Source organism: Misgurnus anguillicaudatus, chromosome 15 (assembly GCF_027580225.2).
Source record: "Misgurnus anguillicaudatus chromosome 15, ASM2758022v2, whole genome shotgun sequence".
In the NCBI taxonomy this organism is placed as follows: domain Eukaryota; kingdom Metazoa; phylum Chordata; class Actinopteri; order Cypriniformes; family Cobitidae; genus Misgurnus; species Misgurnus anguillicaudatus.
Genome location: NC_073351.2, coordinates 10,891,070 through 10,908,898, shown reverse-complemented (window position 1 = coordinate 10,908,898; position 17,829 = coordinate 10,891,070). Strand labels below are relative to the sequence as shown.

The 17,829-nt window shown below is 37.9% G+C and overlaps 1 protein-coding gene across 7 annotated transcripts in view; it reads right to left on the bottom strand.

Annotated features, from left to right (window-relative positions):
* Window positions 1–13,455: 13,455 nt before the first annotated feature.
* large2 (LARGE xylosyl- and glucuronyltransferase 2) overlaps window positions 13,456–17,829 on the bottom strand; it is a 179,905-nt gene continuing 175,531 nt past the window's right edge. For all 7 annotated transcript variants that reach the window (XM_055173781.2, XM_073853359.1, XM_055173776.2 and 4 more), the window contains 5 exons: window positions 16,424–16,587; window positions 15,835–16,113; window positions 15,595–15,741; window positions 15,329–15,524; window positions 13,456–15,232 (listed from right to left, as the gene is read on the bottom strand). In XM_055173781.2, the coding sequence (XP_055029756.1) occupies window positions 15,035–15,232; window positions 15,329–15,524; window positions 15,595–15,741; window positions 15,835–16,113; window positions 16,424–16,587 (984 nt within the window). In that variant the 3' untranslated portion in view covers window positions 13,456–15,034. The remainder of the gene's footprint in view (window positions 15,233–15,328; window positions 15,525–15,594; window positions 15,742–15,834; window positions 16,114–16,423; window positions 16,588–17,829) is intronic.

The following is a 17,829-nucleotide window of genomic DNA, read 5'->3' as shown; positions in this document are numbered from 1 at the left end:
TATTATCAAGTAGCCTCATCTCATTTGCACATCTTCAAGGTTACTGCTGCTATTGTAATTGTTTGTACTCAATCTACTGTACTGTTGTGTTTGCACAAGTCAGTTTTGCACAGTTATAGATGTACATAGCAAATGCTCATAGTAGATGTTCCATACATAGATGTACATAGTCTATGGCTGGGGTGTCAAGCTCATTTAAGGTTAAGAGCCGGATGATAAATAACGTCAACATGTGAGGATAACTTTTTCAAACCTCCGTGTGCTGATATTTGTGTTAATATTAACTAAACAAACTACTAAATAATTAGCAAGAAAACTAGAAAAACACACGGCTCTGTGAAAACAAAATTTCATAAGTCCTCAGAAACATTCCCATACTCATACTGTACAATAACACAAATTTTCATCTGAAAAACCCCACTGGTCTTAGGTTGAAAAGCCTTCATTTAACTTTCTCTGTATGGAACCTTAACGGAGTTATAAAATGTATAATTTTTTCTTTGGAATATATTTGTAATGAGAACAGTCATTTAGCAAAAGTGCTAGATTTGTAAAGTATTGCAGTACCTAGTACAATTTGAAGTCATAAAACACAGGCATTATGCTTTTAAATCATGCTTTCTTACATTCTTTAACCACCGGATCAATATCACCAGTTTTGGGGCAATTGCTACTCTCATTTCTAGACGTTTGTGTGTGAGTCCCGACCAGCCTTGACATTTAAAGGAACACACAGACATTTTGGGACTTCAGTTTAATCAGTGTAGATAAGTCCATACATACCCTTTTAATCTCTGTGCGTCCTGTAACTCTCTCTAACGCTGCAGCTAGCATACTGCTCCCAATAAGTGACAAAATAAAGCCAACATTTTCCAATTTATATCTTGTGATTTGTATAGTCACAGCGTGTACAAATAACAAGGTCATATGAGACACAGTCATCTTTTAACCGTATACATACTGGGAACTATATTCTCAGAAGGCGAAGCACTGCCTCTTTACTGCTACTTCCAGTGTTGGGAAAGTTCACTTTCTACATGAACTAGTTCAAAGTTCAGTTTACAAATTTAAAAATGAACTAGTTCAGTTCATAATTTATACTTCAAAAAATTGAAATAGTTCACAGTTCCAAAAATGAACTAATTTATAGTTTTTCCCCCCATATTATAAAAAAAACATTGCCATTGTAGCCCATATAGAACCAGACAGCAATAATTTTATCAGTTCACTGAATCTAAACGAGTCAGATTTCATCTTCATATCCAACTTTAAAACCTTATCCAACCAGGGTTTACAATAGCATTGTCTGTCTTTAAATTTTTGTATTTGCTTGCACATACCTTGAAAGGCTATAGCGGGTGCTTCAAAGGGGTCGCACACCGGACGAGAAGTGTTGCGCAGCGTCACGTGTAGGACAACTCGCATTTCGCACACCGCACGTGCACGTTAAATAGCGTGAGCTTAGTCAGAGTCAATTTCAAGATACAAACTATGCGTTAGCAGTCTATGCTAAGTATGATGTTATTTAATGTTAAACAACTGCTTTGTCGCCTACATGCTGCTGCACCTCATGCTGCATTTTGTTGACGCACGCAGTGATGAAACACTGGTGGCTGGTGTTGCCAGATTGGGTGTTTTTCCGCTACACATTAAGGCTGTTTACAGTGTGTTTTAGCCGGGTTTTTGTCTGGAAGTCTCTATAGAAATCTGGCACCCTATTGAACGACGTTAAACTGAGAGAGCGTGCCGTTCACAAACACCAGAATGAACGAGTTCACAGTAACGTTCATCAGGGAGTAATACAGTACGTTCAGTTCACGTTCGCCCAAAATATGAACTCGTTCAGGCACAACACTGGCTACTTTCCTGCAAAAAAAAAAAAAAACGTTTCTCTGCCAATGACAAGTTTTTCCGGCAATCCGTATTTATGCTATTATCCACCAGGTGGCGCTCTTACCCAACTTATAAAACACAGGCCATGTTTGACTTCCCTTAAATTGTTAAAGTGTTTGTACTGATTGCGCCTTGGTTGTACTGTGTTAAAAATATTCAATTTGATTCTTTTTGGGCGTTTGTGGCCCAAACATTCGGTAGACTTCCACTAAGAATCCGTAACAACAGCGTCCCATACGGTTGACAGTACCTATTGACTTCCATAATAGGACGAACAAATATTAAGGAAGTCAATACCGTCAACTGTGTGGTTACCATAATTTATCAAAATATCTTCTTTTGTGTTCAACAGAATAATGAAAGGACAACATGAAGGTAAATGATGACACAATTCAATTTTTAAGTGAGCTATCCTTTTAACATTACAATGAATTTTGGCAACTTCCATGTGGGACTTCATGTAATTAGCGTGTTATTGTGGGATTTACTGTATACCTGTACAGCACTTTATTAATCCTTCATCAGGAGCTCCCAGAAACACCTCACAACCGCTGTTTGAACATCTGTTCCTAGTTTCACAAGCTCAAACTGGCTTCCAGGGGGAAATCTTTTAAAAGTCAAAGAACTTTGAGATTGTCTCAGTATTGTCAGTATTGGGTAATCCCTTAGGCGGTATGACACATACACACACAGTCACAGCTTTACCATCAGAAATGTTATGCTAAAAAAATCAGAACTGAAAATCTGTAAAGAAATAAACTTTACAAGCATATTGACCTGATATATGCGTCTACAAGATACAAGATATTTAGTGTCTGTATTGAAGTGATTCAGAAACAATAATATAAATGATGGTCCTCTGCTGCACATCCACAAGAAGTGATATTGAGCAGTCTGATATGATATAAGGATATGACGAGAAGTTCAATATCCAATAGCCACTGCTGATATGAAGAGATATTTGGCCTCTTTCTGCAGATGCTGAGTTGAACTAAAGATAAATGGACTGTTTTGACTTCTGTCACCGGGTTAACAGACAATAAAAGGTACAATGGGCAATTGGCATCGATCGGTGAGAAACTTTCTGAAGGAATTATTTCCTCTGTGATCTTACATCATAAGGTCATCACTTCAGCTGTTGACACCATTACTGAGACACCTCCATCTCTGTTATTTCTCCAATATCCTCTCTGTCTGTTTTGATCGATTGTATTAAACCCAAACATTTCTCCATATAGATGAAAGAATTTGCAAGGGACCGTCTGGATTCATTAAGCAAAAATTCCCATAGAAATGTAAATTTCATTATGAAGGGGAAATGATGTTGCAGCAGTTACTAATGAGAAATTGCATGCTCGGTCTGTCAATTGTGAATCAGGAAAGTAAGCAACAATTTCTTAATATATCTCTTTTATGAAATCAGATCATTGCCATTTTGACATGTAACTCAGTTTTAATGAAAAGCCTGGTTATTTCATTGTAATGCATGAGAGACTTTTGAAAGCAGATCTTCTTGCTTATTCAGCTATTTAACTGTAGCATAAAGTCTCCTCCACATTTCTGCTTATTCTGGCCAAGAACGCCCACTTAGTCAGGAAAACTATGTAAAGTGAGGAGCCACTGTGACATTTAGGGTTTGTATAAAATTGATTAAAACAGTAATAGCCTGGTTTGAAAGTGAAACAGTTACTGATTTTTGCTGTTATTTATAGAAAACAATGGGTAATTAATGGATATCTTCTGGGTATCTACTGTACAAAAAATGCTGTGTTATTTCTAGTGTTGCGTCAAAAAGGGACAAACCCAACCTGTTGGGTTGTAATTTAACCTTTACTGGGTTGTTTCAACCAAAAATGCTGGGTTGATTTAACACATTGTTGAGTCAAAAACAAACATTTTCTACATCGATTCATCTTAACGGCTAAGTTTGTCCCCTTTTGAGCCAATGCTGGGTTGAAAATAACCCAGTGTAGAGTGTAGTTAACTTGAAGTTGTTAAATAGGTCCCTCAAACAAAACTCTATATTGTCTAAACATTTGAGGAAAAACTAAAAAGTAACTTGTTTTTTTTTTCAAGCGTGCTTTTATCAGTTGAATACCTTGTAAATACAATTTTCTAGGCAGACTGATAAAACCCTGTGTCCCTTATTTCTAAAAGTTTTGTAAAGCAGTCAGATTCACAAAACATTTTTTAATAAAACTCCCATTTTTTTCTTAAATTCAAATTTAATGAAACATTACAAATATTTTGTATTCAATTAAACTTTTTAAGAATAAAAAAAAACTTTTTTAAGGTTGTTGTAAAAGTCTCCCTATAATCAAGATTTTTCTTGTGTGTATTTTTTTACAAATGACAGAGCTACGTTATTTAAAAAAAAATCATGTGCCCTCATAATCTTGAAGGAATATTCCATTTTCTTAAAAGAAAAATCCAGATAATTTACTCACCACCATGTCATCCAAAATATTGATGTCTTTCTTTCCTTAGTCGAGAAGAAATTATGTTTTTTGAGGAAAACATTGCAGGATTTTTCTCATTTTAATTGACTTTAATAGACACCAACAAACAACACTCAACTCAACACTTAACAGTTTTTTTCAACGGAGTTTCAAAGGACTCCAAACAATCCCAAACTAGGCATATCGGTCTTATCTAGTGAAACGATTGTCATTTTTGACAAGTAAAATAACAAATATACACTTTTAAAGCACAACTTTTCATAGATCCGGTCCAGCGCGACCCAACGCAAATGCGTAGTGACGAAGAGAGGTCAGGGGTTACATATATGAAAGCACATTTGCGGACCATTGTAAACAATAAACTGACACAAAGACATTAATTAGTATCAGTTGACATACAACAACGTAGGAACGGTCCTCTTTCAACACATTTGTAAACACTGGGACGGAGTTTCGTGTTCATCTTCTGCGACCTCTTGACATCATGACGTATTGCGTGGGGTCACGCTGGCGCACCACGACCGGACCCAGACGAGAAGTTGTGCTTTAAAAGTGTATATTTGTTATTTTTCTTGTCAAAAATGACAATCGTTTTGCTAGATAAGACCGATATGCCTCGTTTGGGATTGTTTATAGTCCTTTGAAACTCCGTCGAAAAAAACTGTTACGTGTTGAGTTAAGTGTTAATTGTTGGTGTCTATTAAAGTCCATTAAAATGAGAAAAATCCTGCAATGTTTTCCTCAGAGGGCATAGTTTCTTCTCGACTGAACAAAGAGGGACATCGACATTTTGGATGACATGGTGGTGAGTAAATTATCTGTGTTTTTCTTTTAAGAAAATTGAATATTCCTTTAAAACAAAGATGCAAATCTTCCTCCTCGATACGATCTCTCTTAACTTCCATTCAAAAGATCGCAGCGATTAGCAAATAGCAATATGACCCAACTTCCAATGATCCAATAAATTCTCAATGGATGAATTTAAGTCCAGCCTTACCTTTGTTTCATTTCATAAGCCGTTTCGCTTGGATATACATCACGACGAGAAAACAAGACAACTGATACTTTCATTTCATTGTGAGCAATAACCTCACATCTGATAATAATGAAGTGTAGCTGCATTACTTTAACAATATTTATTCTTCATGATTAGAAAACTGACTACTTTTTATATTTATTTTGGGTCAAAATCACTATAAATGATTGGATTGCGCATGACGTCACAACTGTGAAGCCACCGCACCGCCATGTTGGTATACCCAAACGTTCTATTAAATCAATGGACGTTATCAGATTTTAATGATAAAACATCACTTTACTAGTCTTCGTTTTTATATCTGAAGTTACATTATTACAACACAAACGTCCTAAGCATGTACATAGTTTAATCAGTTATTATACATTCATCTTCATTATTGGTATCATCAGAGGCCGACCGCAGCATATTTAGTATTAATGACAAACGTGCTCATTCTGAAATCTAAATAAATAATCATACTTTGTACCGTATGTGCATGCAATAATTTGCTGGTTTTGTAATTATGTTATCTAAACTTACAAGTTACCAAAATTTGTTCAGAGAAATAACACTGACCGTGTAGCTGAATGTAAAAAAAAAAAAACTTTATTTATACCCGTGTCATTACAGAATGGAGCAGACACACTCACCTTAACGGTTTTTATAAATCCATTATCCTGCCCGACTAAAACATTATAACAAATAACACCAGAATTAACAGTTAATTTACATACACATATCCTAAAATGAATCTTGTGTGACTGATACGCTGTAAAGGGGGTAATATTAGATCGTGATTTTGAATGGAAGTCAATGATGCCTTCTGCCGGTTGGGTATACCAAGATGGCGGCTCGAACTATGCGCTGGCTTCACCTCACACAGTTACATTAAGCGTTCTATGCGCAATCCAGTCATTTATATAGATCAGTGGTCAAAATGTGGTTTTTTTTGGGTGTGCAGTTTACAGAAAAATAATCAACACCCATTGAACATTTCTCAGCCAATCAGAATAAAGCATTCAACAGGCCTGTAGTAATACACAAATAATATTATTGCAATTATAGCTAACATTTCACTTTCTCCGTATTGAATGTCAAAATATCAACAGATAAGTTCATCTACAGGATGTTATAGTAAAAGTCATTTAACATATCATATGTTTATATAAAGAGTTCAGATGCAAATGCCGCTAATCGCCACCTTCGTCAAAAATTAGATAATGATTGCAACCGAATGCTCTTGACACGTACTATACATTCATCAAATACACTTAATCCCGCCCTCAGGCCATTCAGAAATACTGGTTTTATGAGCGTGATGTGCTTAAAGAAAGGTTATTGGACAGATGAGTTGTTTAACTCTTTCCCCGCCAGCTTTTTTTTAAAAAAGTTGCTAACCAGTGCCAGCATCTTTTATGATTTTCACAAAAGTGTAATGCCTTCTAGAAAATGTTGTTCTTTAAATATTTAAACATATTATTTAAATATATATAAGAACAGACCCTCTGCTTACAAACAAAAACAGAACTTTCATCATATCCTTATTTGTTCTGTTTTTATCACTTCTCAAATAAGGGTAGGTTTTTGCAAAAATACAAAATTTTGAGCAAAAAGCTGAGATAATTGCATTTTTGTGAAGGACTTTAGATAGAGATCAGATTAAAAGCGATGATCAAAACATACACAAAGTTCTTACTGTTTGACCTAAAGGGTTGCTTCCAGGTTTTATAAGTTGGGTTAAGGGCCACCTGGTGGATAATAGCGGAAACATGTATTGCCGGAAAAGCTTGTCATTGGCAGGGAAGCATTTTCTCTTATTTGACGAGTTAACTTGTCACTGGCAGGTTGTTAATCATTTCATTCTTAAGTAAATTTCAAATGTTTATAAGAAAATTATTGAGAATTGTACTTCTTACAAACTTTGCACTTTTGTGTGCACTATGTATGAGAGTATGGACTGTGGGCGGTCTGTAGTCATGCCATTTAATGCTGAGACTAAAAAGCATGTTATTGTTAAAGACAGAAGCGAGGGTCAGAAGAGACCGTTGACTCAGATTCAGCAAGAAACAGCTATTACTTGCCGCTGTCTGTTTTTGAATTATTCAAGCGTGTGCATGTTTCCTGATGCAAGTCCATTTTCTAGATTGTGTTGCTGAGACACTCTGATCCGCAGCGCTCACACTGTGAGAAGAGTTCCCCGCATGCCCTTTCCTGTAATGTGCTGCTTGGCTGAGTGAATGAATGCTGAGAACGCTGCTTCAAACTCTTTTCCTGTGCAATAGATTCTGATTCATGATGTTATGAAGGGCCACTCCGGGCAATTACACATGCATTAGCCCACATGGTGCAGGAAATAACCGACCACTCACACTCAAGGCTCTGGTTACATCTCTCCTGCAACTGCTGGAATTAACTAGCGGTGTGGCCGGAGAACAATAGATCAACCTCAGGAGCAGGAGCTTATCTAGGAGGATGCATTGAAACTTGACCACTTATTCTATCAGAAACTCTATGTATACATGCTGGTGATGAACTTAAAGACCTTCTGCTTCACTGTCAAGCGGTTGGATTCATTTGTAGGTTTTATTGATTTTGGAAATACATTCATATCCAGTGCGCATTTGCACTCAGTGTTCTAAAGCATCCTGTTATCCTATATAGTGAATTGAGAGCCCTTTGCCACATGGGACACATATATGCTAAAGTAGGTCTTCTTACTGCAGGTCACCTGGAACACACAGAGTTTACTGATCAAACTTTCTACTAACAGATATATACTGTCAGGGCCGGCCCTGGGCATAGGCAGAATAGACCTCTTCACGGTTCACGTCACAGGCGGTTCCCACTGCGCATGTCGGGGTCAGAAAAGCCATTACAGCAGATTGAGTTGCGTATTATTCGGTATCGTCAAAAATGCCTACTTACGTCGTGGGCTGTGAAAATCTCATCAGGTCTTTTGTTAAGTTTTCGCAATTCATGCAGAATCTCAAAAACAAAAAAATACAACATCTGCGTCTGCAAGCAATTAACGTGCAGACTGGAACAATGCAAATATCAAAGAGGCTTGTGTTTGTAGTGCTCACTTCATTTGAGGTAAGTCATCATTTTTCAGCCCTGTTAGATTAAATTATAAAGCCTCAATTGTATGAACAGTTTGACCCCATGCTGCGCGCGCACCCGATAGTCATTCAATGTTTACAAACCTTGAAGGGGTCTATAGGCAAATGCTAAGGGCGCCGCCGACCCCTTGGGGCGTCGGTGCGCCCAAATTATTATTTTTATTAATATATGTATACACATTTAACTATAAATATTTAATTTTGCACAAGAACACAGCACTTATTAATGAATTATTATTAGCATAGTATCTTGGGAGATCGTGCTCGTTAAATAGCTCTTTATTTTAAACTGAAGCAGCAGTTTAAAATAAAAACCCAGAATTCAGCGAACGTCAAGAACAAGAAAACGGAAACAAGAATCAGACCGAGATGCAGAATTTACATAATGTTACACAGACCATGTTTAAATTTCAATGTTTCTGGACAGAAATACCAGCTTGTTCACTTTGTTTGGTATTAATAAGCTGCGCATTGGAGTGCTGGCGGCTCGCCGCGGTGCTGAAGACGCGCTCGGACGGAGTACTGGTGGCACATATGCACAGATATTTACGTGCAACCTATTGGAAACTATTAGTCGTTATTATATAACTATTATTCGTTATTTTACTTTATTACTTCCACTTAAGAAGAGTTCTGCACTTTTTATTTCAATATTTCTCTTTATATAAATACTATTTTGTACTTAAATCTATAATTTCGTTTTTTTACTAACCCAACCAACTCATCTGCGCTTTCCGATAGGTTGCACGTAATGGGGAAAGTATAGCTTCCTTTCCCTTGAGAAGAGTTGTGCACTTTTAAACTTTTTTTTAAATATCTTTTTACAAAAAAAAATAATTCTATTTAAAAGCTATATTTTCGTTATTTTACTAACCCAACTAATGACTCCTCCACTTTCCAGTAGGTTACATGTAAATATCTGTGCATTTGTGCCACCAGTACTCCGTCCGAGCGTGTCTTGGTCTTCAGCACCGCGGCGAGCAGCCAGCACTCCAATGTGCAGCTTAAACCAGACAAAGTGAACAAGTTGGTATTTCTGTCCAGAAACATTGAAACTTAAGGTAACACTTTATTTTACGACCCGCAAAGTACCGCGTAATTAGACCGAATTTACAGCGTACCTATTTGTAACAACAGGGTACCTCTACAGTACGTACTTGTAGGTATAAGGGAATAATATGGGTAATTTGGGGTAATAAGGGTGTAAGAATATGAAGAATTATAAATTATTTATACTCTAAGTATTTTATAACAACAGGGTACCTATTATAATATTACGTGGTATGTATGACTTAGTCAAGTCTATGGGGAAAATATGTTTTATTTTTTTATTTTATTTTATTGTGAATTTTTCATATTGACTACTGAATGTTGTATACAGTCGATGTCTATGAGCCACGTCGGCAAATAAATATAACAGCACATCACTTTAATTTTAGAAGCCTATACTTGCTTTTGATAACAAAAGTCCAGCTTATTCCCTATTTACCAGGAAACTGTAACATTTGCGGACCTATTTGAAGTGGTGCTTTGCAATTTATTTACTTTTATTTCAAATTACACAATAATGACCACAAAGCAGCACGCTATTTGTTTATTTTTAATAGGTGTTGGTAAAATAAAACTTTGCAACTTGTGTAAACACAAGTAGCCAAATATAATTTATGCAATGGCAAACCAGAATGAAACAACAGCAGATATCAGCTCCCGCTAAAGCAAAAAACGTCTACATGCGTAGGCTACTGCGCAGGTGTAGAGCGCGCGGCCATCTGCAGGAGGTTTGCTGGAACGTGATCGGCTGCGAGTGATGTGAGCAGGATCCAAATGCTGGATAAGGTGACTGGTTTTGTAAATACATGACTCAGGCATTTCAAACAATGTTTTTTCAAGAAAGAGTTTCCAGCTAACGGTAGCAGCAGGTTAGCTAGCACATAAATTAGCCTAAAGTTATTAACTGGCTCAGAAAACTCTGTTTCTTTCAAGGCACAGTGAAGAAACATTTACTGAAGGCTTTCATTTATGTTTTTTATATGTAATGCAGAGCAGCATTTGTGAGACGACATCAACTCAACATCCGAGTGGACAAGAACACCAACAGAGGAAGCCAGCCGCAAAAACAATGAAAAATTGTCATGACTTTTTATTTGAAATAAAAGTTTTGTGATAATAAACATTAAGTGTTGGTTTAATTATAGTGTTTTAAAGATGTTTTGAAATAAGTTGTTTTGAAATAAAAATAACAATATTCTGTATGTTTATGGTATTTACCCTATAACATTTATAACAAGAGGTGAACAAAGCGCCACTTTAATTTACAGCCCGCAAAGGTAAGAGTTTCCTGGTACGTACACAGAACAAGCCGGGAATAAGCCCCACTTTAATTTACAGCCCGCAAATATAAGAGTTACCTGGTAACTCCTGTATACATATACAGATCAAAGAGGTACAAGTTGCTATTATTTTTATTGTGCTGTTATATTTTATTTGCCGACGTGGCTTGTAGACATCAACTGTAGGCTATACAATACACTTCATCAGGTAAGCATATATGAAAAAAAACCATGTTACACATAGACCATATTACCCATAGACATAAGTCATACATACCACGTAATATTACAATAGGTACCCTGTAGTTATGAAATACTTAGAGAATAATTTTCCATATATTCTTACCCCCTTATTACCCCAAACTTAAAATATTGTTCCCTTATAACTACAAGTACGTACTGTAGAGGTACCCTGTTGTTACAAATATACGCTGTAAATTCGGTTTAATTATGCGGTACTTTGCGGGTCGTAAAATAAAGTGTTACCAAACTTAAACATGGTCCATGTAACATTTTGTAAATTCCACGTCTCGGCCTGATTTTTGTTTCCGTTTTCTTGTTCTTGACGTTCGCTGAATTCTGGGTTTATATTTTAAACTGCAGCTTCAGTGCAGTATAGCCACACAGCTATTTAACAATGAGCACAATCTTCCGAGACACAACATGCTAATGATAATTCATTAATAAGATCTGTTTTCTAGTACAAGATAGCCTATTTTAAGTTAAATGTACAGTGTTAAAACATGTAAAAAAGACAAGATTTTAACAATGTCAAGATCAAATGCCTGACAGGGTGTGTGTGCGTGTGTTCTTGTTTGTGTGTGTTTCCAAAATATTTCCAGAATAAAGAAAATCAAGACAAAGCTGTGTAGTTTGTTTCTGTGTAAGTTTATGAACAAAATGATTGGAACACAATTGTCTGTGATTCTAGAGGCACCAGGTGAAATCTTGCCTAGGGCAGCAAATTGGCCAGAGCCGGCCCTGTATGCTGTTAATGTAGTCAACATTAATAGCAGAGGAACTGCAAAAAACATTAACATATTAGGAATTGAACCTTGATCCCTGAGCTTACTAGAATGGTTTGCAAAAACCTGAACTGAACCGCTTTTAAACATGCAGCTTTGTTTGGTGTGTTGCATTATTTCTATTCAAACAGGAAGTTAGGGCGGGTCATGTTGAGCAGCCCATCCCCCTTTTAAAATAGCCAATAGTGTTTAGTTTACCTCACAGCCTGGAATCTGATGAGAAGCTTAAGTGCAGAATGATGTCATAAAAAGGGTTTATCTGTACTGGCAGAAGAGAGAGACTGTACGTTTTAAGTCTGTGTAAAGTCCAAAAATAAATTAATTAGTTTGTCACACCACAGAAAAATGTGTTATTAAACACCCAGCCAAATTGAAATGATAAAAACACGCCAAGTAATAAAATAAGTTATTAAAATCTTGGAAAAACTAGGCAGGATTCACTGCTCTCAAACACTGGGGGCGTGTCCCCTTACTGGCGGGCCATGTTCTATGGCTCCAGGGCATCACTGAGCCACAGTTTAAGCCCCGCCCAAATAATCCTGAACACAGAAATCTGGAAAAACTGTTTAAAGGACAAGTTCGGTATTTTACACTTAAAGCCCTGTTTTCAGATTGTTTATGATGAAATAGAACGGTTTTGACTTAAATTTCGACATATATGCGGCTGCCCCCAGAATTTTTGGGTGTTTGTTGTATCACCTCCCACCTCTATAAGGGTTGTATAGGTGCACTGGAACAATCCTTTCTAAAATGCATTAAACTTTCGTTTACAAAGACGTGAAACTCACCGAGTGGTCAGGGGTGTTCACTGATATGCTCACACAAAAATCGCTGCAAAAGATGCTTTCCAACAGCTGCTTTAGCATTCGTTGTAAACTTGTGGACCTATTTTTCCAAACGCCTCACACCCGTACATTCTTCCGCTGAGACCTTGAATAATAGACACTCCAGCCCAGTTGGTGGCGATAATCCACCTTTGCCAGTTGCAAGAATAAAAACAAAGTTCCCGGCGCGGCGTAATACCGTACCTCACAGCACATCTAATACAAGTCAATGGAGTTGGACAAAAACTACGATAAAACTACGATTTTTGTGTGAGCATATCAGTGAACACCCCTGACCATTCGGTGAGTTTCACGTCTTTGTAAACAAAAGTTTAATGCATTTTAGGAAGGACTGTTCCAGTGCACCTATGCAGCCACTGCAGAGGGAGGTGATAGAACAAACACCAGAAAATTCTCGGGCCAGCGCCATATGTCCAAACTTCAGTCAAAACTGTTCTATTTCATCATAAACAATCTGAAAACAGGGCTTTAAGTGTAAAATACCAAACTTGTCCTTTAACTCCACAATTCACTACTGCATAGTTCAGTCTTTGTAATGTGTTTCAATACATTTATAACATTTTTTTATCTGTTTAGAAACAATTCTCTGAAATGACTGAAAATGCTGAAATATTAATAATAAAAAACTTTTGATTTTAAGGGGAACTTTAACTATGAATCATCACTGGTGCTTAAATCAAACTTCAACAAATTGGAACATTCAGTGGAAAGCACAGAGCAAGTCCTGACTCATCCACTCTTGCAAAATAAACTAGAACTTTGACAATTTATAGAAACAGGGAAAATTTATTTAAAGCACTTTTGTCCCCTACATAGAAAAATATGATTGATTTAAGTCAACAATAATAAATAGAGTACCTGTATACTCGCAGGCCCCGCTGATGCGTACAGTAGTACAATCAATATCCAGTTTTCGCAACACAGCAAAGGCACGGGTATTTACCGTAAATCTGCACAGTCTGATGGAGTGCCAGGGCATGGATGGCGCAAGAAGGGTGAACTCAATATGACCCAGAGAAGAGTTACTTAGATGGGATATACTGGGAATTACATTGTGACAGTGATTGGTACAAAGACTGATACAAGCTTTCACATTACTGTAGCTCCAGGTTGTAATTTTTTTTTCAAATTCATCCTCTCCAAGTGGAGGCTGACCAGAATATGACATAGGTTTGATCCTAACAGAAGTGTAATATATAACTGACAACAGTTATTGAGTCCTTGAGAAAATATCTGAAACAGGTGCCGCATTTCCTTATGGTCCCTCGTGTGGATCTCCAAGTCAGTGTACACAGAATTATATGCCGTTATATTGATATTGTTATTTTTCTGTAAAAGTACAAAGTGCAAATCTGTAAAGCAAAAGAAGTGTTCCAACGAAGTTGGAGATGTAGGTTCAGGGTAAGAAAGTGGCATATGCTATGATTCTGGATGTCAAGCATCTCATAATATGACCGTTTTCATGTGACAATTATAAATGCAGCACTTATACATAACCAGAAGACTGATCATTCTTAACGGAAATGTCTTTCTAATATTCAGGACCCCAGGACAACACACAAATACTTTCTGTAGATCTATCAAGCATTCAACGTCCACAATCGACTCAAGTGTCTCTAAATTAAAAAATAATGTGTTTTTTCATATTGTAAAACATACATAGGCTGTAAATCAGTGTTTGTCACTTTTTTCATCTTCATTATAAACAAAGAAAAATATTTTAAATATTTTAAATATCAAGGAAATTATAAGGCTTAAATGTTCATTTGTCTTGTTGCCCTCCCCACACTTCAGTCCAGCAGAAGAATATTTGGAAAGCTCATTCATTTCAAGTTAATTTCCACTCTATCGATATTCCATAGGATGGTTTTAGTCAGGTTCAAAGCTGTGTAGCAACATGGACCACTAGCCATAGATCTGTAATAAAGAAAAAGCCCTGATTGTCAAAAAAAGGTCTTGATCATGACCGTTGTCTTCAGGCTGTAAAGCAACTGACTCATCACAACGTTCCACAAACGCATACTGATGTCCTTTGTTACGTCGTTTTGAAACGGTTAAAAGGTTTGGTCAAGTTTTCACCACCTCGTTTGGCATAATCCATTCTGAGAAGGGTGTGCTGCTGATGTCATTGGTTTTCACAGTTTGCTGCTGTATGAATTTCTATAACAAACAATAATTAAAGCTCAGATTTTATAGTCTGTACTCAGTAGAGACATGGGTTTGTAGCAGGACAACTTGTTCCTTAGACACCTACACCTGTACCAGAGCAGCATGTTGGCCTCTGAGCCTAAAAAAGGCTAAGTCAAGCCATTCTCCTGTTTGCTAAAGTACATTTGAAACAGGTTTTAGATGTTCCTCTGTGCTGTGAGGTACTTGAGAGCAGCAGAACCATACTTTCGAGAAAGGTCTTGATGGAATTCGTCCTTTAGAGTTGTCAAGCAGTAACGATAACTTGGACTGGATCGGAACTTTGAGATGTCAAAGCTTGGTGCATGGGGCATGTGGATCATGAAGGCATTTGGTAAGACAATGAGATCATACTCCTGCAACGAAAACATTTTGTAGGGTGTTAGTACAAAGGTGATTTTAAAGAGGAACAATCCAAACATTCAGGCCTAAAAGTGTCTAAGGAAGCTCACCTGAGCGTCAAGCTCCATGATATGAGATACTTTGTTCCAGCCAAAGCCTACAAATCTCTGATCATACTCAGGACAGTCTCGTCGTACAACAACGTAGGGTTCAAAATCTCCCTCCCATTCCACCTTGTATGGAGTTGTGGCTGTCCTCCATTTGGCATAATTGGTTGGGGCATGACCCTTCGTCCATACATGATACCTATAAAAAAATGTTGGCCTTATTCATGAAACATCATGCATGAATATATTATTTTGGATATCTACTGTACCTGAAGGTATAGAGAGTCCCCATGTCCAACATTGACAGCAGCTCAGCCTTAGATTTGGGGAAGGAAAGGCGGTATCTCAACGTCTCAAATGCAGGTACGACCAGGGCCTTCTTGGTATTGGCCATGTCCAGTTGGACAATACTTTTTCTACACAAAAGAATAAAACATTAAAAATTATTAGAACACCCCCCTCCCAATTACAAAGATCAAAACAATTTAGACATTTCAGCTGTGACTGACCTGAGGTAATCGTAGAGGCCGTACATGGGAAGAAAGTCTACATCGGTCAAAAATACGTAGGGTGTGTTGGCATTGCGGAGTGCCACATTGCGTACCAGATTGACAGGGTAGAACTGCCCCTCCTTATAAACGATATGATAACCCACATTCTTGCGGTTCTTGAGCACTTCAGATGCCTGAGCATAGCGCAGAAACTGCTGGGCTTCGGCATCAGACATGTACAGGGCCAAACTAATGGGACCCTCCCAGTGTTTACAGATGGCCTCCAGCATCTGCAGTCTATAAACAACAGAAAGTGTCTCTGGTGAAATTGATGCTTTTTGATTCCTAGGAGGTTTTAAATCTGGCGTAGTAACAAACGGTTTTAAATCTATCCGTCCATCCATCGTTATTAATTTTACATTACATTCTGAGCTTGTTTAGAGAACTTGCACTTCTTGTAATAATTGCTGCTCATTTCAATCACAGTGCTGCAAAGGGGCCATTAATCCCAGCATTAGATGTGACACTTCTGTAATTAAATTGCATTGGCATAAGCAGTGACTGCAGATCTGCAGTGTCATTCAGACAGATGTTCAGTCATCCTCACCTGTCCATAGAGAGCTGCGCAACCAACGTGACGTCCGTGCCATCATCTGTAGGTGTATATTCATACTGCAGGAAGTACAGGTGAACCCTGTGCAACATGATTCGCTCCCTCCGGAAGTCATAACACTGGTCATCCTCATCTAACTCTTCCAGTGCCTGCTGAAGCTGTAAATCATGATACATTGATTCAGTTGTGTTGAGCAACATCATGCATGCTCTGGTTGTGCTGTCCTTCTGCATTTTGAGATACTGTACGCTGCCACCATTAATCCAAGGACAAGATGCTAGTAGATATTGCATAAACATATCTATATTTTACCTTGAAATATTTAGTTTAGGACTTATTAGTATTGTAGACTTAGGACGCACTCACATTATCCAAACCAAACAGGTTTGGTTAATCACGCCCTGGCCGGCTTGTGGTGGGCTTGAGTGAGGTTTACCTGTACTTGGGCTCAGGCGCGGAACACCCAATATGATCACAAATCACGCCAGAGTGTGTTTCAAAGGGAGAGACGTCAATTGCGCGACCACTTACCTTCATCTGCCTTCGTAAAAACCTTCTGATGCATGCAGCAGAGTAACGTAATTGTCTGAGCTGCACGAGCGACAGACCAACTAAGCAATATGATGTGAGAGGGCTGTTTGTCATCTTTGTTCAAAACATTCGCATCCTAATGATGAAAGGGCACCTGGGCTCGGATCGATAAAAATACAGTGTGAGTGGGTACCTCTGGGGGAGTAGGGACAATCGTGCTGGAGCATGGTTTGGTTTGGATAGTGTCAGTGCGCCCTTAGTTTCTTAGGCATCCTTATCACAACCAATCATTTGGACACTATTTAAGGCGCACTTAAGCCCGGAGTATAGTCTTTAATTTGCAAGGCTGTGCGTAGACAGTTTATTTATTTAGTTAAAGTTAAAGTTTATTTGACTCGTACGTGTAAGCAGACATTTAACATGTGCATTGCAAAAACATGCAATGCATCTCCTTGGCTACACACTACATTCTCCTGTAGGCGCATGCATGACCTATGTGTACAATGTAAGCAGAGTTTTAAAAATTCGGCAGTGCATGTACAGTAGGGTTGTGCCGATAGACGATAGTATCGTGAATCGACGATCTTCATACATATCGCCAATGGCAGGCTTTCATGGCGATAGTCATGACGATAGTTGGCGAATGGTTATTATCATCATCATCATAGTTTTACATTAACATCCACATTGCATGCTTTTCCTCGCATGAGGGTTTGTGGGCTTCACTTTACGTGGAGAGCTTGTAAATAGAGAATTCCTTCTTGCACGTACCTGCACTTAATGCGCGGGTATTGGACTCCTTCTAGCACTAAATCCAGCTGCGCTTCTGTCTGTCTCACGTGCACGAGCTCTCGCATCTGTCGGAAGTC